Below are 23,976 nucleotides of genomic sequence, written 5' to 3'. Positions count from 1 at the left end.
AAACCTCAAAGAAACAAAAATAGCAAAAGGCATAATGACTGTACAGCTGCTGGAGCTGAAAACACTTCAACCATGAAGCTGATCTCACAATCAAGTGTTCTTGTTGCTACATAAAGTCTGTCACACAAGATAATCAAATACATCTCCCATGTATCTTAACTGTTTGTGTCTACATCCCCAGTGAGGCTTTCTGGAATACCCAAGCTTGCACTAGGCTCAAAAGTAAACCAGTTTTACAGAATGCCCATGCTTCTCATTCATTCATCCAGGGAAGAAAAAAAAATAGGAATTTTGCAGTGCTTGATTGCCATTTATAGAGAAACCTAAAGCAACATTTTTAGTYGCTTCTTTTTAGGTATGCTCACCTCCGCTTGGGTGTGTCCTCCCTCCACTCAGAAATCTGCTCTCCCCCTCAGCACTGAAGAATTCCACCCCAATGATATTCACATGAAGCTCTRTGTGTCCTCTGGGCCTGAAGTACTCTGGCCCAGAGCTGAGATGCCTTTGTTTGGGTTTCATTCCCAAACACCAATTCAGACAGGCCCTGCCTGTCAAGCAAGCTTGGCCAGCTCCAAACAGCCTCATCCGTGAATGTCAAAACTACTTCAACKCAATCAAGAGCCATTAACAGAGAAACTTTTCTACAGATTTATTGCACATTCATTACAAAAATCATTGGTTCAAGTTTCYATTCTAGGCAATGGCCACGAACAGGCAGTGGCCTCTACAAATACACACTGCTGGCAAAACCAGATAGTACAGTTCTCCATAGAACTGTGTGTCAAAAAGCTTGTCTATTCTTCCTCAAATAGCTTTAAAAAAGTCTTGCCAAAACAGGCCCTTAGAAACCACAAAACCAGAAGCTGAGTATGTCACTACAGCAGTAATTGGTACCATCTGCTCTTGGCTGTTTTACAAGCCTCTAAAGATGGGTTTAGCAACACTGAGCTATACCAGCACATGTGATTTCTTAGCCTACCAGCAATCAGGAAATTTGCAGGGCAGAAAAGGCTGTTATGGTCACTTTTGTCAGATCTCCTGTGAGCAGGCCAGACTTTCAGTTGCTCTACCTGCYGGTGAGCAGAGCAGCTTGTGGCCACCAGGAACAGGTGACTCAGCCAGTGCAGAGGGCAGAAGATGCCCACATGTGCCCTCCTGATGCTGGCACAGCCACCCCAGAGAACAGCAGCTCTAGTGTACAGCTTCAGTGCAGGGGATTCCAGTGCAGAGAAAGCASCATTTCCCTCACTCTGGGTACAACTTCTTTCACTGGAACATGTTTTACCCCACCAGCCAGAAATGGAGAGCCCCCTGTTATCTGCAAGTAGATACCTGAAAGAGTGTAACACACAGCTATCAGAGCAGAGGTATGAGCACATCTGAACCYCCAAGCAGAGCCCTTAGTGCAGAAAGGCTGCTTGTGAGCCCATGATTCCACTCCCCACCATCAGCTTTCACCTCGAGTTTTTAAACCATCACTGTAAACTGGCAAAATACTTTCCAACTAGTGAACTGAACTGGGAATCTCCAGGACTTCACAGCCCTCTTGCTGGACTGTGCAAGGGCAGATTTTCTGAGCCACATGTGAGGAGCTCAGACACCCTTGCACTGGGACTCCACAARTACCAAACAGCTCTGTTGTCATGTTGATGAAGCTACTGGAGAAGGCAGGCTGGGTGGCTGAGTACTGAGCAGCCTGCTCAGGAGAATGACCCCATGGTCATCACCAGGCATGGTACCAGACAGCTAAGGCAGCGACAGAACTACCTGAAGAAAAGAGCAAATAAACAGCAATTGGCCTCTAGGTTAAAAAGTGAGGAAAATTAGTTTGTGTATTTCTGTTTAATAAAAGTTTCACCTGTTGGCACTAGCCCAAACTTTGTGTCCCTTAGGAATCCCAACCCTGTCACTTAAATATTTACACAGCAAAGGAAASTTAACAAATTGGGATTTATTAAAATGTTGCTCTGGTTTTGGCCAGCTGATGTACCGCAGTGATCCATGCATCCCTGCAGAGCTTGCAGCATCAGGAACTACCAAAGGACAGGACATCCCCAACCGTGCCTCCTCCAGCAGCTAACTGGAGACTTTGCCAGGGTTGCCCAAACCCTTCAAGCTGGGCCACAAAGATCCTTTTTTCCCCAATTCCCTGATTTCAAATACACGCAGTTGCCACTGGAGGGCATCACGTGAAGCCCTTTCCGAAGGCCACAGCGGCCTCACATACATTTGTAAGGCTGAAAAGTTTTCAAAGTGGTTACTGTAATTGTAGGCATGTTCAGTGTCCTTCCTCACCTAGTGCTGGAACCTTCCTCCCAGGAACAAAGGGACCCGAGGGCCTGTGAGCAAAAACACAGGTGAGACATGTCAGAAGCACAAACACAAGAGACAGCACAACAGCCCTGAAATACAGTTCAATGTAGATTCAAACACACACAACCTTTTACTACAGAAACAGGTGACTTTTAACTCGCTACCTCTCACTGCCATTAAAACACTGTAGGTAGATGAAGTAGGTCCTGACTTTATCTCACAGGCAGGCCTTGTTCTTCCACCGTTCAATTTAGGAGGATAGTATCAGTGGAGTCAATATAATGCCACTGGCTCCACTTTCTTAGTCCTCCAGATGAATCTCCACAAGGAACTCCTGAAAATTCTCAGAACAGACTGAGCTGTCCTAAAGCAGCCTGCAGAGCCTAACCACTCAGCCAGGAGGGCAATTCCCTATTCCGCTCAGCTGATTCTTTTTACTGCCCATGTTTCCCGACAATAAGCAGTTTCACTCACCAGCAGCGCACAGGGAGCACGCAAAGGTGAGGCTTTGTCTCCTGTTCAGCTCAGCACCTGGACTCTACTGCAGTCAGGGCCAGTCCAACACACAACACTGCCTTTCTGTTCAATCCTCTCTCTGTCGCGTTTATGGCGGTGTTCAGTTGCCAATATACACTGTCCTAGCTCACCCTACTTAAACCTTTTGCAAACAGGCTGGTCTTTTCAGCTTTCCTTGCTCTGACGGAAGCGATACTGAAACCTGAACTGCTTCATAAAATGGCTGCAAGGGGCTGCACCCTCTGCCAAAAGGGCGCTCATCCCACAACTGCTGCTGAACAAAAGCRGGATTCTCCAGATGCAAAGCCTGGCTTAAACAGCTCCAGAAGGGCGGCACTAGCGGGTCTCGCTACTCCACAAAGCAAGCCCCACGGGCGGCCCCTCCTCGGGCGCACCGGGGCCTGGCGGGCAGCGCTTACCTGGGCCCGGGCACGGGGCTGCGAGCGGCGGCGCCTCCTCACGGCCCCGGGCATCGCCTCCTCACGGCCCCGGGCATCGCCTCCTCACGGCCCCGGGCATCGCCTCCTCACGGCCCCGGGCATCGCCTCCTCACGGCCCCGAGAATCGCGGCGGCGGCTCCGGCACGGGACATGTGGAGCACGGACACAGCGCGGACGGGCCAGGCCTCGGCACTGCCGCACGGGGCCCGCTCCGGACACGGGGCCRCTCCGGGTGCGAGTGGGCGCAGGAGGCTGAGCCCGAGTTCCGCCGCTCTCCGCTGCCGGCAGCCCCGGGCACCCCAGCCCCCGCCGCCATGGGCCACCCCCGCCTCACCCCACAGCACCGCCATTTCCGCCGCCGCCGCTCCCGCCCCCGGGCCCTGACTGAGGGCGGGGAGAGGGCGGGCCGTGACTGAGGGCGGGCCCTGACCGAAATTGGAAATTGATGGTACTTTTTCCTTTAGYTGCACATGGAAAAGCAGCCGTTGGCTTTTTGGCTGTGTGGTGCTGTCTCAGTCTCTCTGTGGAGTTCTGCACATTGCACATATCTCATGACTCTCTGCTTGCAGTACAAGTATCACACTAAGCTCAGGGTGATCTGAGCAGAGGAGGTGGGAGTAGATCGGAACTTTGCTCAGCCACAGCACTTTGGCATTTCAGGTATAGACTGTAATAATGTGAGCATGTATTTGCAACCAGACTTGGGACAGATTTCCTTCAAAGCCAAAATCACCTAAGAAGTGGATCCATGGGTAAGCAGCAGCACCCATGAGACAGATTATTARCAGAACTAAGCCAATAGAAATAAGTATAACTTCAAAATCAATGTACTGGGAAGGACTTTTAAGTCCAAGAAAATCTTATCAAACATATTCCATTTCATCTTCAGCCTGAGGACAAGGCCATAGCGAGCTGGGGAGCTGCAGGATCACCAGGCTGGCTCATTCTCCTTGGTTATAAAACACGCTGCACGCTCAGCTTGGCACTCAGCATGCTCAGCTTGAGCTAGGAGCTAATGTAATGAACTCTGGGGCAGGATTTACATCAAATACCACTCTGCAATATTAAATACAGACAGGACCAATTTCTCACTTGAATAATTACACACTGGCTACATTCCTCCTTTTTTTTCAAAGACTGGAATCACCTTTCTCACTTCCTCTTGAAAACCGTATGCACTGGTGTGCTATTTCACTACCTGTGTGATAAAAGGATGAAGTAATTTCTGTTGCCTCACCTGTCTTTTGCACCTCCTGCAGCTCTGACCGTGAAGTTTCTAACCAGGAGGTTCATCAGCGAATATGATCCCAACTTGGATAAGACACATTTTCATCCCGTGGACCATCCTTCCCATCTCCCACATTTCCCATAATTATAGCATGTAAGAGGGGAAAAAAAACAACCTACCCAAAATGATAAAAAAAAAAAAAAAAGAAGAAGGGATGGATTTGACCCAAAATTTTCTGCAAAAACAGAGGTGAAAGCAATGCCCTCTCCAGGGACATATCCCATGGGGAACGTTGGCTCCTTGCATTGCCCCAAGGAAACTGGAAGTTGAATTCTTGGGGCTCTTTGAGGAGCATCTTGTGCGTCCTGCTCRCTACAGGGTTGTTAGGCAGGGAGAGGGCTGAGGGAATGAGGGGGTGTGCAGAACAGGTGACCCTGAGGCTAAGTTTTGCAGTGAGCAGTTCTGGGCATTTTTTTTTCTACTAATTTGAGTAATTAATAACTATTTTCCTAGGCCTGACTCCAGGACGTGGGGAAGAACCACGAATGATTTATCAGGGACATTAGGGAGATATGGACCTTGTCCAGGAACCGACTCCAGCCCCTATTAATTCAGTGACTCCTAGAAAGAAGGATAAATCCTTTCTTCCTCAGATATTTTCGGGAATGTGGTTTCATCTTCCCATGTCAAAACTATTCTGAAATACATCCATTAAAAGCTGTCCCAGAGAAAGCATCTTTCTCCTGGGGGAATGGCTCAATGGCTCTCCCTCCCTACCTTTCTTCCAAAAGAAAGGATYGCTCCTCTCTCACTTGATTTATTTGGAAACAGTCCCATGTCAAGTCCCCAGCTCTCTTTATCTCACCAGGCCATGGCTTTTAGATAAGGGCCAAGCCCTGGGTGCAGTGATGGTTGTGCCAAGCTCCTTCCTGTCCCTCCTTCTCCTGTGGGAGCCCACGTTTGCAGCAYRCAGGGAGAAATAAACGCTCCTAGTCAGGCTCACCCAGCAACATCACCACAGTCCCCCAAAATAACATCTCAGGAAGGAGCAAGGTGGGAGGCATTGGTGGAGGATGCTCCTCATCAGGGCTGAAATTTTTCCATGGTGACCCAAGCATCCTGGTCTTTGCCTGGCTTTGAAGAAGACAGGACTTGCCAGCCCATCCTCACAACCACCCTTCTTGCAGAGGACACCTACTCCTCRGAGGAGCTGGTGGACCAGCAGCCTGTGCTGCTGAAGGTGATGGACACCGCTGACCAGGTGAGGCACTGGGGATGATGAGTAGCTGGACCACGGCTGAACTTCAACTGGACAGTGGCTCAGCCACTCCTCTCACCCCCAGGACGGCCCCGGGAACTGTGAGCGCTACCTGTGCTGGGCCAGCACCTTCCTCGTTGTCTACAGCATCGATGACAGGAAGAGCTTCGAGGGCTGCCAGCGCTACCTCGAGGTCCTCGCCCTGCATGCGYGGGGCTGCCAGCGCCGCTGCCCCGTGCTCCTGCTGGGAAACAAGCTGGACATGGAGCAGTACAGGTATCGGGCATGCGGTAAGGCTGCCTGTTCCCGTGGGAGAGAGCTCACAGATCCCCCATACCCCCCAGCTGTGATACAAAAGCCAAATCTGATTTTTTTACGGGTATTTCCACCCCCATTAGTATTTGCAACATTGCAACATCCTCCCACATCTCCGAAGTTTCTGCTCTCCTGCCTGAGGGGTGATGTGTTTATTTTGAGCCCATTGGTATTTTCAGTAGGATGCTTTTTGGCTGCATGATGAGGCAGCGTCACCATCCCTGGCAGGGCTTGAGCCAGAGGAGCCCCTCTGGACGTGCCCTTTCTTTCCCTGGAGCCCTCCAGTCCCAGCCCCACTGCCAGGACTGGATGTGCCTGATGTGTTTTTCTGGCCTTTTTGTGCCGCTCTGTGGTCCCAGGGGTTCCTGAGTCATGTGCAGTGCTGAACCCCTCGTGCTCCCAGGATTGAGATGTCCTCCTCCCCACAGCAAGGACCTGCCCCATCTCCTCCCTGCTTCCCCATGCACTGTCACCACACCCACCCCTGGGTCCCTGGAACACATCCCTGACACAGGAACTGATGTGATTCCCCAGGGACACAAAGAGACCTTTACTCTGGGATTTTGGGAAAGGCAAAACTCTTTTGGATTCATGTACCTGCTTGTCCCAGGGTAGGGATGGGCATGTACTACCCTGGTGCTCCTTGGGAAGCAGGCATGGGATGCAGGATGTGTTGCCTGCACCCTTTTCGGGTGGCTGCCATGCCCAAGGGATCCTGCACCCATCCCCTCCCCTCTYGCCAGGCAGGTGCCCTCAGCAGAAGGGATGTCCCTCGCCAGCAGGTTCGGGTGTCTCTTCCATGAGGTGTCRGCGTGCCAGGACTTCGCCAGGGTGCAGCACATCTTCCACGAGGCCATGCGGGAGGTGCGGTGCCAGGCTGAGTGGAACCTGCCCGTGCGGCCACTCTTCATCTCCGAGGAGCGGCCCTGCCCGCCGGTGGCCACGCCAGTGGCCCTGCCCACCCAGCACAGCCTGGCCACCTTCAACACCCTCTCCACTGTCAACTACAAGGAGATCCCCTCGGTGGCCCAGGCCAAGCAGGTTACTGTCAAGTCCTCATGGGCTCAGAGCAAAAGGAAGGCTCCCATGCTCACCTTGCTGAAAGGCTTCAAGATATTTTAGGACACATCCCTGTGGGCTGCAGAGAGTGGGGAGAGAGACCCTCATCCATCCTCCCTGCTCCACAGGGGCTGAGACCTTCCACGATGGACTCACATGCACTGCAGCAGCCGCTGGCAGATGTGGCCCCAGTCTTTGTGCCACAGCAAAGCCAGTGGTGGCAGCTCGGTGAACAGGCAGGGTGCCAAGGGTCTGACATGGGCTGTGGCATCACTGCCTGCCCCTGCCCAGTGCTGCTGCGGTGTTTGCACCCTCTCTGCCACTGGCACTGGGGCCGGCTCACCCTTCCATGAGGATGCAGCAGCTCCCACAGGAACCAGAGCTGGGGATACCAGTGGGAGGGCAAGGGCCATCCCCACAGCCCCCAGCCAGCTCGGGCACCTGGCACACAGCTACAGGAGCCCAGGACGGGGGAATTAATCATAAATCCAGCATGGAGGCACCCATCTCGTTCGTCCCTCAGGTCCCCGACTGAGCAATAAGTAAGATGACTTTTTAATTTTTTTTTTTTAATCCAGATAAAAAGGTGCAGATACTGTTTCAGCTGTTTAAAGGCCTCAGGTGGCCTGAAACTGATTCCCACACATCAAACCAAGTCACACCAAAATTGCTGCTTTTTTAATCAATTTTTTACACTATAGCATCCCTTTCCAAAAGCTTTGCAAGAAGACACTTTGCTGACGAGGGCATGGTCTGAAAAGCCTTTCTTTAAAAGACTGATGTATTTCAAAYAGCATCCTAAATTATTTCATGGCTTCTACACATGCCCAATGAAGGACACAAAGGGAATCCTGGAGCAGACCAGGCTCTATCTGTGCCCAAGTCAGGGCCAAGGGATGGATGTTTGGTTTCAGGTRCTCTATCAGGTTAAATGTTCTGCTTCTCCCTGGAGTTGCAGTTACTTTGCAGAGTAAAATATCCATGTGCATATTTGTACATATAGCCATATAAATATATATATATGGCCTTACTGACAGAGAGATCCAATATGGCATCTTGATCAACCTTTGGAAAGTAYTTTAATAAAGAGGATTTCTGAAAAGAATAAAAATGCCTCAGCTTCAGTGTTGCTGTTTTCCTGCTGGGAAGTGAAGGTGCATTGCCTGGCTGACTGCAGGACAAGCCTCCCACCTCCTCCCCTGGCTCAGCTCCCACCTGTTTGCAGCACCTGAGGAAGGAGACGAAGCTGGCACTGGAGGGAAGGCTGGAGAGAAGTGGGGGAACACCAGCCTGGCAGGAGCTGAGCCCAGGGCCCCTCCTGCAGGTGCAACTCTGCTGCTTTCTTGTTTCACTCTTTTCTTTCCCCAGGCTAGACTGCATTTTTAAACTTCCATCCCCATGAACTGAGACATTCTGATGTCTTCCTTAAGGCCTAAATGGGCTGACTTCAGCTGCCACTATATGGCCTCCTCAGACATCCCCGTGTACAGGGATGTGACAGTCCCATCCTTCCACTGGACCGTCACATCCCCTGGTCTCTGGTCCTGGGRCACTGGCTCCTGCTTTTGCAGCTTGACCGGGCTGTCTTCCTGCACAGGCATCAGGGCTTGCTTGGCATCCAGGTCAACCTGCTCTGGGGCTTGTGCTGCTTCTCCATTCATCAGGCTCTTCCTTTTCCTGCAGGGAAGGCACAAGGAGGAGACACGGAGTGAAGCAGCAAGCCCAGCCCACATCTGAGGGCACCTACTCTGGTGATGATCACAGCCATCAGTTTGCACCATGTCCCTGGAATCCACCAGCTGCTTACAGGCAAATGCCACCACCCGATGAGCTGTGCCAGGTAAGTGCTCTGAAGTGTTTGAGCAYACACAGCTGTGAGATTCACACTTGGAGAGCACCCAGCTCCCAGCACCAGGAGCAGCATACAGCCAGCCATCACTAGAGGGAGAGCGAGTCAGGCTCGTAGCATCAGCTCTGCTTTYATCTGAAGACAGCAGCTCTGACACAGAGCTAAGTTTTCATGCTGTAGCAAACAGTGAGTTGCTCCTCAACTGTGGGGCTGTGCAGCAACAGGAGAAAAGTGTGAGGCTGCAGATGAGTAAAGGCTGGGAGTCCTGCTCCAGGGCCCCTGTASGCAGGGGAGAGCACAGTTATCATCACTTCCCTCCCAGCAGCCCTGTTGGGCTGGGCAGAGCTGTGCAGACCTTTATTGGATCCAGGGCCCARAGAAGGGAAGGGGCTTGTTCCAAGTGACACAAGGAGAGCACGCATAAGGCAAGGTTTTATAATAAAAAATGGTTCAAAGGGAATTTGTCTTTTCTCTCCATCACTCAGGGCTTGTCCTGCCCTGCCAAACCCCTGTGACTCTTTGCCTGGGAGGGATTAAGGGCACCATCACACACCAAAAGATTCTCAAATTTTTCTGTCTCACCTGTTTCGCACAATGTTGATGCTCAGAAGAATAAGACCCAAAATCAAGGTTGCGAGGGAAAGTGCAAGGACAGAGTAATTCCATGTTGAGGCTGAGGGAAAGCAGAGAGACAGCGTTAGCAGGCACAGCACAATGTGGCCCACAGAGCCTGGCCAGAGGTTTCCTAAGGACACCCAGGATGCTCTGCCCTTGATTTTTGTGGCTTTGAAGTTGATCCTCATGGCACTGACCTGCTGCTATGTCAATCTGCTCCCTCCACTCTGCCAAAATCACAAGAGACCTTTGSTCCCTTGGCAGGCTCTGCCTGGAAAGAGGCTGAACCCCACTSTGGGAGGAGACACTACCTCAGCAAAGCCTCCTGCCTGTCTTCACCTATGGCCTGCTTCTTCTGGAGGCAAGACTGAAAGTTTGTGTGTCTGGGGTAAATTTCCTCCTCAGGTAATGCCCTCAGGCATCTCTGTTAGGCAGGAGAGTTAACAGCCTAGGACTGTGTCTCAACCCAGGAACACCAGTAGGACTTACGGTCTTCTCTGCGGAAGAACCAGAGCAGCTCCTCCAGCTGTTCCAGTTCCAAGCCCAGTGGGAGGGTAACATTGCCTGCTGTGTGCTCGTACACGTGTGTGCTGGCCAGGGTGGTCGGGAGGTTCTTGTGCTCTGCCTCAGCTGTGGAGGAAAGAGAAAGATGCAAAGGTCACTCACTGCAGCCCTTCAGACTTTCCCCTTCACTCCCAGGGTTGCCAGCACATCTCTGGAAGCAGGCAGAGCACAGTCCTGAGTGCACAGCCTGATCTCATGCTGGAGAAGTGGAGAGTGTTTTTGGCTGCAGACCCCATTATGATGGGGCACCAGGGCTGCAAAAACCCCAGGGTGCTGATAAGGCCTTCCCAYACACCCCAGCTCCCACCACAGAGAGGCACCTCTGCGTGCCACAATTCACCCAAGAGTAGCCTTGCCAAGACCAGTCCTGGAAATCTGACTCTAGATTGCAGTTCTCCAGCAATAAATTCCTATTTATCAGGCTGGCTTGTAAACACAGCTTGACTCTACCATTTTTTATCAGAAAAGCTTCAGAGTGTTCAAAGAAGCTGACATATAAGTGTGGCTAACCCGAAGCACAGGACAAACATMCAGAGTGCAGATGGGAATGACACCCAGTTCTGGAACTGGGGTATAACTTTTGCCATGGCTCAGCCAGGCTGCTGCTGGTATATGTACTGAGGAAAATAGCCCCATAGAAAGGAATGAGCTGTATTTCCAGAAAGTTAATGAATTTGCACATGTGGCCTACTTCATCCACACCATTATCCTTTAAGCCAAGTCTCTACCTTGTAGCAGGAAAAATGGGATTATCCAGAAGAACTTCATATTTGTATATGCGGCTGGGATGGATCACGTCTTCACCAGTGTTTCTGCAGCGTGGAGATGCCTGGGAAAGGGAGAGAAAGCTTTTAAGGAGTTGAGAGAGAACCTGATCCCTCTCCCTATTCCAGCTCTATTCAGAGAGGGGATCTGATGTACCCCAGCATCTGCTTCCTCCTGTGAACAGGAGTCTGAGCTGCCAGGACAGGGTGTAGAAATCCCAGGAGGCTCCAAGGTGACAGCAGAGGGTGTCTGGCACAGCCTGGGTTGGACCCCTTGCCAAGGTGAAGCTGTACAGATGTGAGCTCAGCTGCTGTGAGCCAGCCCCTCCCCAAATAACTAAACTTCCTTGCTTGATCCTCTGCCATAATCCTTAGAGAATACATAATTTGGATATGACTACCTGCTGCCAGCCCATGTATGTTAGAATAAGGGTGTGGAGATGAAGAAATGGAAGGCTGGGCTCCAAGAAGAGGCAAGGCCAGCTTGCAATTCAGGCTACAGTGTCTCCCATCCTTCATGGGAACAGAAAGCTCCTCCTTGACCTTTAGTCCCTCATTTGTTGGTGGCATCAATCCAACTTTTATGGCTGCTTATCCAAATTAGTTCTTCAGCCTCCTTTGCAGGGACCTTCCCTGAGTAGGAGTCCACTGTGGACAGCCTTCCTGGCTGTCCACTGTGAGTTGGTGAGACATTGAGGTGGCTCTCCCCAGCCCACAGCTCATCGGCCATCACTCACTGGCAGGTCAACAACACCTCACACCTCACAGGTCAACTCACATATGTCTGTCAGACATTCTGGCCCCACAGGCCATTAATTATTATATGAAGACTTTTATGACAGTCTGATACTCTCAACTTTTACCTGCCTTTGCCGTGTGGCCTGGTGCTGTCTGAAACTTGCTCACAAGCATGTTCCACYGTGCCAGGCGTGTCAACAACGCTGGTGCTGACTCCTCAGGGAAGCATTTGTCCCGTCGGTTATAGACCTAATGATTGCTACTATTTTCCCCCTGTTCTCAATGCTTTCACAATTCAAAGTTCACATTTTATAGCTAACCAGGCGTGCAGGCTTGCTCCCCGCTGCCAGAAAACCACCTGCTAGCAATTCTTTGAGGAGGGGACACTCAAGTACGTGGTCCACTTTGTATTTCAGAAAATATGGGTAAAGCTGCTCCCCACAGTTAGGTGTGCCTATTACCTTCCTGTCCAGGTAACCTTTTGCTTATTCAAATGGATCACCCCTCACAAAGAGGAAATAAAGTCTTGGTGCCAATGAAAATAAGTTACAAGTCAGCTACACCCTAATAAGAAGTGGCACTTGAATGTGTTAAATMTTGCTGTGCAAGGTTTCTCAGTAATCATTTGCTTGAACAGGAATATTTGTCAAGCATGTTGCTGATTTTCCCCTAAGGTGTTTCATAAGTTGTGGGCTACCTCCTGGTGTCTGTGCACAGCAGGGATGCTGGAAAGCTGCTGGAAGTACTTCACTACTTCATAAAATAGTGACCAACTGCCAAATCTCCCCAGACACAGGAGGCCAGAACTTTGTAGGTAAAACATAACAGCAGAATGGACATTTATTGTGCCTTAACAGGACATTTATGAAAAGACTTTCAGATAAAAACTGCTGTTATTTTACAGATCTTTTACAGCTAAATTACACTAACCAAATGAATTTCATTCATCACAGCTATGAAATGAAGTGTTCTCAGTTCAGTGTGTCTACTCCAGCAGAAAGCCTGARCAGGATTCTGCCTAAACCACCAGTTTCCCCAGTAAGGAAACACAGACTCGCAGAGTTGGGCTGGACATGCTCTGAGGAATTTGGATCTTCCAGCCTGGAAGAGATTGTTAAAGCCATTTCCTCCAGCCTCCCCACACAGCTGCTCTGCCCTGCTGTCCATGTCCCGGTGTGGGTGAGCACTGTTCCACGAGACCAGCTGGGAGAGTGTGGGGGATCATGTTCCCCATTGCCCCGCTCCTGCACACCTCAGCAGTGACTCTGACTGCCGAGGGACAGGGATGAGCCCTTAGATCCAGGCCTCTACAACTCCAAGCACGCACTTTGGTTTTCTATCCCTCTGAAGACACCCCAGACCGTTCTGAGGTTGCTTCCCAGCTTGGGTACAAAATGGGAAGCTCAAATGGGAGGGAGCTCATGCATATTATGCTCATATGGAAGGAGGCAGAAAGAACAGTACCTCTCAAGAAACATTTTACCTGTATCATTTTGAGTTTATATTGACACCTGAACATTTTTGTAATTTCTTTCTTTTTGCAAATGGGATTCTCAGATCAAAAGTTGCAAAATCTGTATGGTGGTGTGTATTTCAGGAACAAAGAGTCACCAATGSTCTTTCAAATCATCCTGTGGATCTGCAGACTTTGGTAGCATTCAATGAAATCTCAAGAAATTACAGAAAAATGGCAAGWGACTGCTTTTTGCTCTATGTGTTGGCCCCAGCATTTAAATGGTAAAATCCCTTCCCATAATGGAAGCCCTTGGAGAGCTGAGACCTATCATGTGCAGAAGGCAGAGCTGAGGGATTGGTGCTCTAAAGGTTGGCATAAACCAGCAAGGGGGCTGTGCCATGTGGGAACATGGGAACACGCAYGTCCCCAGCTGCACGTGGACTCTTTCCAGCCAGGGCACAGCACATGGTGAAAGCACCCTGTGCTTTCGATGGTGATTTTTGTCAGGTCTGATATTCACRGTTGCTCACCAAGACATGTTGCCTCACTCTGCAAATGAGAAGTCTTTAGATACCAGTTTAAGTAGAGATGGGGAAAAATCTTTTGAAAAAGCCATCAAGTACAGCTTCTGTTAAGATGATAATGCCTCTTTGGACCCCATATTAAAAACTCACTAAACAATATGGGACAATGCATTTAGGACATGCCAGTCTTTCCAAGGTGGTCTCCTCTTGCTATCCAGACTCTCTCTCTCTGATGGTTATCTTATCTTACCTGATTGCATTCAAATGGGTCGGTTATTCAAAATACAATATTCAAGTGTGATGTTCTGTCCGTGGGATTCATAGAGGATACATACACAGTGTCACACCACAGACATGCAAATARGTGGTATGGTTTATAAAGGTACATTAAGGACTGAGCTCCAATAAAGATGYAAGAAAAACATTTAATATTTAAAATATTGAGGGAAGAAGGCAGTCTGTGCTATTTTTTAAACTCTGTAAAGTAAAAAGCGAAAGAGCAAATTGAGTTATACATTTTCCTTTGACTGCTTTTATATGCAGGAGTTACCCCAGCCTGCTTCTTACATGCCATTCAGACAGTCTCTCCTTAAAAAGCCTGCCTTCACTTAAAATTTCCAAGGATTCWAGCTTTCTAACCAGAATAAATAAATAAGCCTTTCTTTACAGATAGCTGTAAATTAACCCAGCAGCCAGTGCAGCAGGAATGCCCGTTAATCTCYGCTAACTCACCAGAAACATGCAGTTCCCAGCAGGGAGGAAGCTACATTTCTTCTTTAAGCCCTGTCATCCGAAGACATCTCCTCTGAGCACCGTGGTAATACAAGGTTCCCTGTGCTCCTGCTCGGGGTATGCTACGAGCTGTGATTCATTCTGCTCCTGAGTCATGTGTGAAGGCCAGTTCAACAGGTGAGGTACACTCCAGCCCCTGAAAAAACACACCTCTTTAGTGGGACCATTTACAGCACGAGGTGAATGACCTTTTGCCAAAGAATGAGCTGTAGCAACTTCCAGTTTATTTGCTCAAGTTATTGGCCTAATCAGTATTAAAAGAGCATGCTGAGTAGAATGACACTCAGTAATAAGTTACCCTGCAGTTAAAATAAACGATAATGCTCACTCCGCTTGGCTTAGTCCTCATTRCATACAGGAAACATGTCCTGATAAAGCAGATATTATCCTTTTTTTCAATGAATGGCCATTCTAAAGCTGTCAGGGCATCTTACTAGAGCAGTCAACTTTGCAGGCAAAGCATGAAGCACCTGTCAGAGATTTTGCCATCCCAGTTTCACAGGTACTGGCAACACCTGCCTAAGTCAATAGTCTGCTAAGAGGCTCTGCAGGCTGATGTGCTGATTTTTGTGCCAGCCACATTGGGAAAGGAGGATTCCTCCTCTCTCAACTACCTGATTCATGGATGAAGCTGCACACTCCAAAAGGTTCCTTTTCATCCCAATTTTCTACATGGTTTGACCCTAGTATCTGTCWAGGGTCAGGATGCAGATAGATGGTTGAGGCACGTTTAGGACTCAGCATGATGTACATGGAAATAAAACCAGTTCCCCACTGGTTAGCTTTGGCTATTGTGGTCAGCAATCCTCTTCATTTCCAGAGAATCACAAACGTGCTCAGAAGCTCTCCTCTCCAGCCAGGGTGTGAGTATTTGATTTTGTGTCTCCCCTGACAACACTGGCACTGGTTAATGGGAGATATCTTTTTACTTCTTGGAGACACTTTCAGCGTCTTTGGCCAGGAAGCATAGTGGAGATAAGATCTGATTTGTGTTCTGTTTCCTCCTTGGATTTGTCTTCACTACTCTTGGGAAGAATTTGTCTGACCTTGGTGTTTTAATTTTGCTTATCTTTTTTGATCCCTTCAGTGTCTTTGACCTGAAATGCCTGGTTACAGAATAACTAAACATTCAGGGTTGGTTTTTTTTTTTCTTTCCATGTACAAAAGCAGAGTTCAAATGCAGCAGAAAAGCCAGATTTTTTTTTTTTTTGGTGAAACAATTGCTTTCACTCTGAAAAAATTTATATCAAAATAAATCTTTGGTTAAAATTCACGAACACTGTGTCRAAGGCATAATAATGAATAACAGCCATAATGCGTTTGAACTGTGCTGTCGTATCAGAGYCAAGGATGAATTACGTGGGAGCAAGTGTACTGGAGGGAATTTAAGTCCACTTCAAAAACTCACTGGAAATGAAACATTAATTACTTTGTGCGTAAGTCTGGCAAAAGCTCAGCATGGAGTTACAGTATTTCCAGGAGCCTTAACTACAGCCAGAAGCGAGAATCCATCTCCAGGGCTTAGGTCCTGGAGGAGCAGCAGGTGAAACTTCACACASGGTGTCAATGACATGTTCAATGCCTGGATCTGACACCTGGAAATTAATACCAAACAGCAGCTGGATTCTGGGTTCAAACTCACAACTTTTAGGCACTCCAGACACACACGTACATCCCTGGCCTTTCTGAAGTGTTGGTGATAAATACAGGGTTTCACCCAAGACTCAGAGAACTGGTATTTTTGCTGTCATCATACAGGAAGTCTCCTTCCAGCCTTTCTTCCAGCACTTGCCTTCACTGCCTCTGGAAAACCACGAGCATTTTTCAGCATCTGAGATATTATGAGGTCAAATTTTTCACCATCTKAGATAAGGCCTGAAATTACACTCTGTGCTGAACACTGCTCCTCTCGTTTGGGGCCTGACACCCATTAGTGCCTGTAATCACTCAGTTATTGTGCAATGACGAATTGTTCTCTGTTTACAATAAGTCAGACTGTTCGCCTTCTTTCCAATCCACCTTCCAACATGAACAACTTTGGCAGCTTTAATCTCTTCTCAAGCACAAGCCATTCCTTCATCATTGCTATTTTAACTTATTTTTGCTATAACCTTTCATTTACACACTGAGGTGACCAGAATTGAAGTGTCTTGCATGTGACTAAACCAAGGATTTTCATGAGACTCCCCAAGTAATAAAGAATTGTAAGCTCTTTTTTTTAGCATTTGATTTTTACATACTGATTAGGAAATTACCTCACTATTTGGTAGCATATTCTCATTTTCTCACTGTACAGGAATGTAAGCACCCCAGATAGGATGGCCTATTTTTTTACCTGTAACAGCAATTTTTAATTATTTTCTCTTTATTACCATCACTGGAAACAGTGGCATCTTCAATRTCTGAGAGAAGAAAATCCTAATGATGGGCAGACATGAAAAAGGGAACAAATRTACACAGAACTGCTTAGTACACACAAAATTTCACTTTCTTTAATGATCCTTCCCTAGTGTATCTGACATAAATTATGCCATCCATTTTCAAAGTAATTTACATGTTTTCACTAGCATATAGGACAGTTCTAGATTCACACTCCATGCTGCAGAAATTCCTACTGTCAAAGATTGTAGGACAGACTGTGATTTAGATGTGCAGGGAATTTGTGTATGTGATTTACATTAAAAGCTACACAAATAAACTATCTTCCCATGGAGGGAATGAATGTTCTTAGCAGAATGATAAAATATTTTCATACTTATGTTATGGGAGGAGACAGTTTTTGAAGTGGTGATTCYGATCCCACAGTTTACAAGAAAACATTCTTGGAGTAACTGTCACTGTTAAAATGAAGCTGTCCATGGAGGCAGAAACTGAAATCTGTTTTTCAAACMCTGTCAGAGCCAGATCAGTGGCTGTGGGGTCAACACCCTTTCAGTCCCTGACATTTTTCCGCATTATCTTCGCATTGAGGCAGCACAGACAATTCATGGTCGGGGTGATGGGACCACAGCCATGGGTGATACTGCTTGGGAGCACCGACACTGTGGGGCTGGAGCTGTCAGGGTAACACAGACCCTGAGGGCTGCCCTGATAGCTCCCACCACCACACACCAAGATCACAGAATCCCAGAATTGCTAGGATTGGAAGGGACAACTGGAGATCACCCAGTCCGATCCCCTGCCAAGGCAGGGCCAYGTGGAGCAAGTGACACAGGAACGTGTCCAGGTGGGTTTGGAATGTCTCCAGAGAGGRAGACTCCACGCCCTCCCTGGGCAGTTGTTCCAGGCTCTGCCACCCTCAAATGTAAAGATGTTCTTCCTCATGTTGAGATGGAACTCCTTGTGTTTTATTCCAGGCCATTGCTCCTTGTCCTGTTGCTGAACACAAAAAAGAGCCTTCCACTATTCTCTTAGCACCCTAGGACGTATTTCTATGCATTAATGAGATCCCATCTCAGTTTTCTCCAGGCTAATCACAACATAAGAACATTAAGCTCTTAGAGAGCATCCAAAGGAGGCCATGACGATGGGGAAGGGTGTGGAAGTCGTACGAGGAACAGCTGAAGGCACTTATATTGTTCAACCTGGAGACTGAGAGACATCATCATGGTCTTCAACATCCAAACGATGGTCAGCAGAGGGGCAGGTATTGATCTCTTCGCTCTCATGACCAGTGACACGACACAAAGGAACGACATGAACTGAGTCAGGGGAGACTCAGGCTGAATGTCAGGAAAASGCTTTTCCCCCAAATGGTGGTCAGGCACTGGAACAGGTTCCCCAGGGAATGTCACAGTGCCAAGGCTGCCAGAGCTCAASAAGTGTTTGTACAACGCTCTCARAAACAGGGTGGGATTACTGGASTGTCCTGCGCGGGGCCAAGGGTTGGACTCGATATCTCCGTGGGTCCCTTCAAGCTCAGGCTCSCCTACAATTGTACGATTTTCCGATCATGGCGGCGCCGCCTCAGCCCTGAGGCGCGGCCCCGGCCCGGGGCGGGTCCCGTTGCGTCATCGGCGCGCGCGGCGGGAGCCCCGCGATGCGGGCCCGGGTGCTGCGCGCCTGCCGGGAGGGCGTGAGGGCGGCCGGGCCGCCATGGCGGGTCCTGTTCTTCGGCACCGACCGCTTCGCCGTGACCACCCTGCGCGCCCTGCAGGCCGCCGGGTATCGCCTGGGCACGGGGCAGAGGGGGCCGAGGAGAGACGGGGCCCTGAGGGGAGACGGGGCCGGGAGACAGGGGCAGAGGGAACACGGGGGATGGGGACGTGAGGGAGGAGGCTGAGGGGGAAATGGGCCCTGAGGGGCGCGGAGCCTGAGGGGACACAGCTGTGGCTGGGGAGGGTGAGAGAGGGCCGAGCACCGAGAGATGGGAGATGAGGGCTGGTGGTGAGGCTCAGAGGTTATTGAGGGATGAGGTGGAGTCGCRTGGGTGGGACCGTGGGTTGGACAGAGAGGATGGCAGGGAAGGGAGGGGGAAGGAGCCTGAGCGTAGGACAGGGATCATAAAGGGTCCCAGAAACTGTATGGATTGGCACAGGGGCACAGCGGGTTTGGACGTGACCCAGCCCTCTCCTCAGTCTGCCTGTACGACGCTTTCAACACCTTGTCCACCCCAGGGAGCCCAGCGAGGACTCGCTCGTGTCCCGGCTGGAGGTGGTGACCCTGCCCTCCCGCCTGCCCGGGGACCTGCCYGTGAGGAGCTGTGCCCGGGAGCTGCAGCTGCCTGTGCACGAGTGGCCACACACGGGACCCGTGGGGCAATTTGATGTGGGTGTGGTGGCATCTTTYGGACGTCTCCTAAGTGAGGACGTCATTCTGCAGTTCCCATAGTAAGTGTGTTGACATCTCTCRCTGCTTCATTAGCAAAGCTGCACCGTCATTTTGAGGCAGCACCTGTGACTTGTAGCAGGTGTGGTTAATTTCCCCAGGTTCATCTTCTTAGCCTGAGGCCTACTGCTGTCATTGTGAGGTTCAGTGTTCTTTGACACATGGATGTAAATTTATGCTAATGTTCAGCAGAATGTGTTTGCCTTTATTCCTCACATCTTCTTGTGTTTGCTCAGAAACTGAAGTTTATATAGTGTGAATTTTCTTTCAAGTGTATATTTAGGCCAGTAACACATGAGAAAGTATGAGCAGGTAGTAGTTTCACTGTAATACATGTTGCACACTCATTTACATGTGTTTCAGGTACCATTCCTATTCTCAYTTGTAACTATTTCATTCCAGTGGCGTGTTGAATGTCCATCCCAGCTGTCTCCCACGATGGCGTGGTCCTGCACCCATAGTCCACACCGTGCTTCATGRTGATAAGGTGACTGGGGTGACAATTATGGAAATAAGGCCAAAAAGGTTGGTTTGGTGTGCTTTGTAGACAACTCACTGCTGCTGTTGCTGCTCAAGACTTTCAGTAATGACTGCTGAAGTCATCATTTAACTCAGTCTATGTAATCACAATATTTAAATCACAAKCATTTAAAAAATATGTTCCATTTGAAAGTTTTAAACACTTAGAAATGTTCATCTGACCATATGAAATTTGCCGCAATTACAGTATTTTAGTAAGTGTGTAATTTGCATCCTGACCTGTCCTCTAATTCTTAACATTATCACAGGAAAGAGACAGAGARCAGTCACACACCTTTATCAATAGGGTTGGTATCACAGGACAGAAAAGATCTGTTTTTCAGACTTCAGAGTCACCTGTAACGTCCTGTAAGTGGACAAAGGACAAGAAATCACCTGTCTAGGCATGAGAGAGATTATATGTTTAAGTTTCAGTCCAAACTCTGACTTAAAAGTCTTGTGAAAATATGTTATTCTAGTTATCTTTTCATTCTTAGATGCTTGCCTAATAATAGATCTTAGGAAAGTGTCAAAMAAATTTGCTCTGAATATTTCAGGTTGTTTCTTCTGAGATCTCATGTTCTGAACTGCAAATTGTGTGTTCATATCAGTCTTAGTTTGCTGAAGAGAATCTTATTGCCAAGACACATCTGAYATTTTCTTCCTTGTGTTGTCTTATGAACCAAACATTTGATAATGTGAAATTACATATGAAAAATAAATGTAGAACATATAGAAAAGGGTAATTAGTAATTGAGCTAATGTATTGAATGCAGACTTTTGAACTGTTAACTGAGCTTCAGCTTCTCCAGTAAGGTTGTGTGCTTTCTGCCTTGCAGGTTTGATGTAGGTCCAATTATTAAGCAAGAAGAGGTTGCTGTTCCTCCCCGATGTACAGCACAGGAGCTGGAAGGAATGTTGGCAAAGATAGGTGCAAACATGGTAAAGTCCTGCCAGCTGTGTCACTTCTGACTGGTACTTTCCTTTTAACATGTGCACATACAATTTTTACTAATGTTGTTCTGAGCTGGCTTCAAGTTTAAGAGGAGCATGATGTGAACCTTGGTGTTTGTGAGCACTTTGCCTTGCTGAGAGGAGAGCTGAGTGGGCTGTGATCAGCCATCAGTGTCAGTACTGTATGTTGCTGTTCTGTTTCCATTCAGTGAAGAGCCCAAATGCTGTCTACGGAAACAGTGCAGGTTCTTCTTTCATTGAAGAGAATATCAGCTTTTTTGTCTTAATAGTTGGCTTTTGTCCTGTTCTGGGATTAATATCAGAGAAGAGATGATCCATAAAAAAATACTTCGTAATTCAGTGGGAAGGATGTCTTCACTGTGTTTGTGTGTATGATACACATCTTCTGATTATGTTGAGCTGATTTCCTAAAAGCTTACAGGATCGTTTCACTGTTGAAAAATKAAGTTTTACTTTGTTTATTATTGCTTAAACTTAGCTTGGCTAATGCTCTGTGCAAAATTTAATTTTGCAGCTGTTAGCAGTTTTGAAGAACTTGCCTGAAAGTTTAAAAAACAAAAAAGAGCAGCCAAAAGAAGGAGTAACATTTGGTAGGTACACATTGTTTTTAATGTGACTTGTTCATTTTTTCCTTTATCAGCTGGAAAACTTAAGTTTCCTGCCATGCTGGGTTGTATTTTTTTTTTTTTAGATTAATTTCTCAGTATGCTCTCTTCACTGCCTTCTCTGGCCTAGAARAGTCATACAGGGAGAAAAATGCTTCAGAATTCTTCAGACTTACTACATTAACGTTTTTTTCCTATTACTTTTACAATATGAAAATCACAATTGATGTCACAAAAATCTGAGCTTGTTCTTCAYGGTTGTAATGTAGACAGAACGGTTACAGCTGTGCTTGTAAACAATGCTACAAGTTTGCAGTGCAATAGGTAAATTAGAAAACAACTGAGAATAAAATAGAAATAATCTAAATTGAGGTGCTTACAAAATTTTTTCTCTTATTGTTGTCTGARGAACCTTGTCTGGATAGTAGATCCACTATTGGTCAGGAAAAACTGAGGTTTGAAATAGGATGAAGTAGTACAGCTGTTTGCTAAAAGATGTAAAACAAAATAAGAAGCCTTCTATTTTCTCTTTTTCCCCCTAGCTCCTAAAATCTCAATAGCRAAGAGTTGTATAAAATGGGAGGAGCAAACAGCTGCCCAAATAATTCAACTGCATCGTGCCATAGGAAGTATGGTAAGACACTGGATTTTTTTGGAACTCTTTTCTGTCCTATAGCATGGCTGAGGTAGTTTTGCATTAGAGTTGGAATTAATGTGGAAGAGAATTTCCATGGATTTAATCCCAAGTGTGAAATCAGCTCAAAAATTATATATTGTTTCCTTAGCTCTGAGATTTCCCCTGATGTATTTGAGAGGATGTGGAACACTACAGTGACATGTCTGCATGAATAGTGCAAACAGCTATAATAAAGAGCTATTGTAGCTAATTGCTTAACTCATATACTGCATATACTAATTATTTGAGTTGAGGAAGGGCAAGGAAAACTAGATACGATAAGGAAGGTCTCCTATCTAGACTTACAGCTAAATTGTCCCTTAATGTTACTATCACAGGTATAAAAACTGGACAATTGCCTGGAAATGGTGAAAATATTCTCAGTGTGTAATCTGTTTCTGTTTACAGTTTCCTCTGCAGACRCTCTGGAAGGGCACTACCATTAAACTTCTGGATTTTGTGGAAGTGGATAATATCCCTGGTTTTACTGGTATTTGCTCTTAAATTTTTAATTTTTTTAACATTTTTTTTAGGAATCTGAGGGGCGTCAGGACAGATCAGGGCTTAGTGAGKGTTCGTAAATCAGATGTGGAGTGCTGCCAGAGAGTGACTGTTCTGATTGTTTCTCTCATTTGGTTATTATAAAACACAGAATACAATAAAATATTTTTTAGCAAAAGAGTGACTCAAGATGGTTATCATTCTTCAAAGAGATAGAAATGTTTCAAACCTGTTCTGTATTTGTTGGCATAAAAATGCAGGATGATCTTACTTTGCTTTTAGATCAAATACTAAATGACTGTGGAGTTGTGCCTGGTTCAGTGCTGTTCCATAAAGTGTCCCAAACACTGGTAGCTCGCTGCAAGGTAGGCTTCTCCCATTTGTTTCGTATTCACTGCCCTAAAGTTGAGGTTTTYAGTATTTGTTGGTGCATAACTTCTGTCTTAATTGTCTGTTGTCAGTCTCTGTACTAGTTTAGATTAGCACCAGATTTTTTATTTGATACCTTAAACTTTTAATTTCTACTAACACGCTTTGCACKTGCAAGCAARATCTTGACTTGGAAACCTGATGACRTTGAAKAAAATRTATTCTGTAAGCCAGCCTRTATGAGCTAAAGATAACTTTAAACATGYAAGAAGCTTACTGCCCTTTTTTGTTTGTTTTTATTTTTAGGAAGGCTGGGTTGGAATCAAAACAGTYGTGTTAAAGAAAAAGCTTACAGCAATTGACTTCTACAATGGATATATGCACTCTTGGTTCCAGCAGAATCCAAGAACTGTTCATCAAGAATGCAGATTTCAAACACTCAGACTTAGCACGGCAAAAAAGACTCTGAAAGAGAGGGGAATATTGGCACAGGATATAAAACAATAAAAGTATTTTTAAATGTCTGTAAGTTAAAAGTAATATAAAATATTTCAAAGCCTGTCTATAACATTCAATTTAATTAAGGGATTTCTTCCCATAGAGTTTGATTTTACTGTCATCTGCATATTTTCATCGTGGGATTCCTGAAGATACTTCTTTCCCTATCAAGGAAGAGAATCTCTGTGAGTGCTGTAGATATTGAATAAATCCCTGTTTCCACTGCTGAGAAATAAATTTATTTTTATACAGCTTTTCTAGGGTTTTGTTTTTTTTTTGAGGACTTTTGGTATCATTTTCTTCAGGCCTGGGTTTTGGCCGATGACTTTTATCTGGAAATACTAAAATCCAGTGCTTTTCTAATGCTCACTTAGACTGTCTAGTTTGATTTTCTTGTGGATCCTAAAATTCTCCTATCCCTACACTGCGATGAGTACCTTAGCTGGAAACATTAGGGAATCTTTTCTTGTCCCTGATAATTTTCTTCTGTTTTCATATCCTAGGGTATGTCCCATTTAAAATTTGTATGCCCTCTATCCAGAAAATTGATGTTCTACTGTTACACTTTCCGATAC

At 47.0% G+C, this 23,976-nt stretch overlaps 3 protein-coding genes, 1 long non-coding RNA gene and 1 other non-coding gene across 5 annotated transcripts; 2 read left to right on the top strand and 3 right to left on the bottom strand.

Annotated features, from left to right (window-relative positions):
* Positions 1-1,702: 1,702 nt before the first annotated feature.
* Positions 1,703-3,593, bottom strand: LOC130577162 (uncharacterized). The gene is made up of 3 exons (XR_008965738.1): positions 3,249-3,593; positions 2,296-2,339; positions 1,703-1,767 (listed from the first exon to the last, which is right to left on the bottom strand). It is a non-coding gene; the product is annotated as an uncharacterized LOC130577162 (long non-coding RNA).
* On the bottom strand, positions 2,496-2,626 carry LOC130577164 (small Cajal body-specific RNA 15). Its single transcript, XR_008965740.1, has one exon. It is a non-coding gene; the product is annotated as a small Cajal body-specific RNA 15 (non-coding RNA).
* Positions 3,594-4,017: 424 nt separating the features above from the next.
* Positions 4,018-7,192, top strand: RASL12 (RAS like family 12). Its single transcript, XM_057372273.1, has 5 exons — positions 4,018-4,021; positions 4,529-4,605; positions 5,687-5,758; positions 5,841-6,031; positions 6,814-7,192. The coding sequence occupies exons 1-5, from the start codon at positions 4,018-4,020 to the stop codon at positions 7,190-7,192; spliced, it is 723 nt and encodes a 240-aa protein (XP_057228256.1).
* A 986-nt stretch (positions 7,193-8,178) lies between these two features.
* Positions 8,179-14,567, bottom strand: SLC51B (solute carrier family 51 subunit beta). The gene is made up of 5 exons (XM_057372331.1): positions 14,372-14,567; positions 10,886-10,986; positions 10,083-10,223; positions 9,561-9,651; positions 8,179-8,806 (listed from the first exon to the last, which is right to left on the bottom strand). Exons 2-5 carry the CDS (start codon positions 10,923-10,925, stop codon positions 8,587-8,589), a joined length of 492 nt encoding a protein of 163 aa, XP_057228314.1. The 5' UTR covers positions 10,926-10,986; positions 14,372-14,567; the 3' UTR covers positions 8,179-8,586.
* A 3,891-nt stretch (positions 14,568-18,458) lies between these two features.
* MTFMT (mitochondrial methionyl-tRNA formyltransferase) lies at positions 18,459-23,655 on the top strand. Its single transcript, XM_057372330.1, has 9 exons — positions 18,459-18,595; positions 19,048-19,260; positions 19,661-19,783; positions 20,617-20,719; positions 21,267-21,342; positions 21,900-21,991; positions 22,442-22,523; positions 22,817-22,899; positions 23,210-23,655. The coding sequence occupies exons 1-9, from the start codon at positions 18,471-18,473 to the stop codon at positions 23,408-23,410; spliced, it is 1,098 nt and encodes a 365-aa protein (XP_057228313.1). The 5' UTR covers positions 18,459-18,470; the 3' UTR covers positions 23,411-23,655.
* Positions 23,656-23,976: the final 321 nt, after the last annotated feature.

Source organism: Malurus melanocephalus, unplaced genomic scaffold (assembly GCF_030028575.1).
Source record: "Malurus melanocephalus ecotype Western Australia unplaced genomic scaffold, MMel_1.1 scaffold_169, whole genome shotgun sequence".
Lineage (NCBI taxonomy): Eukaryota > Metazoa > Chordata > Aves > Passeriformes > Maluridae > Malurus > Malurus melanocephalus.
Note: the sequence above shows the minus strand (reverse complement) of the source record. Positions and strands in the feature narration are given on the sequence as shown.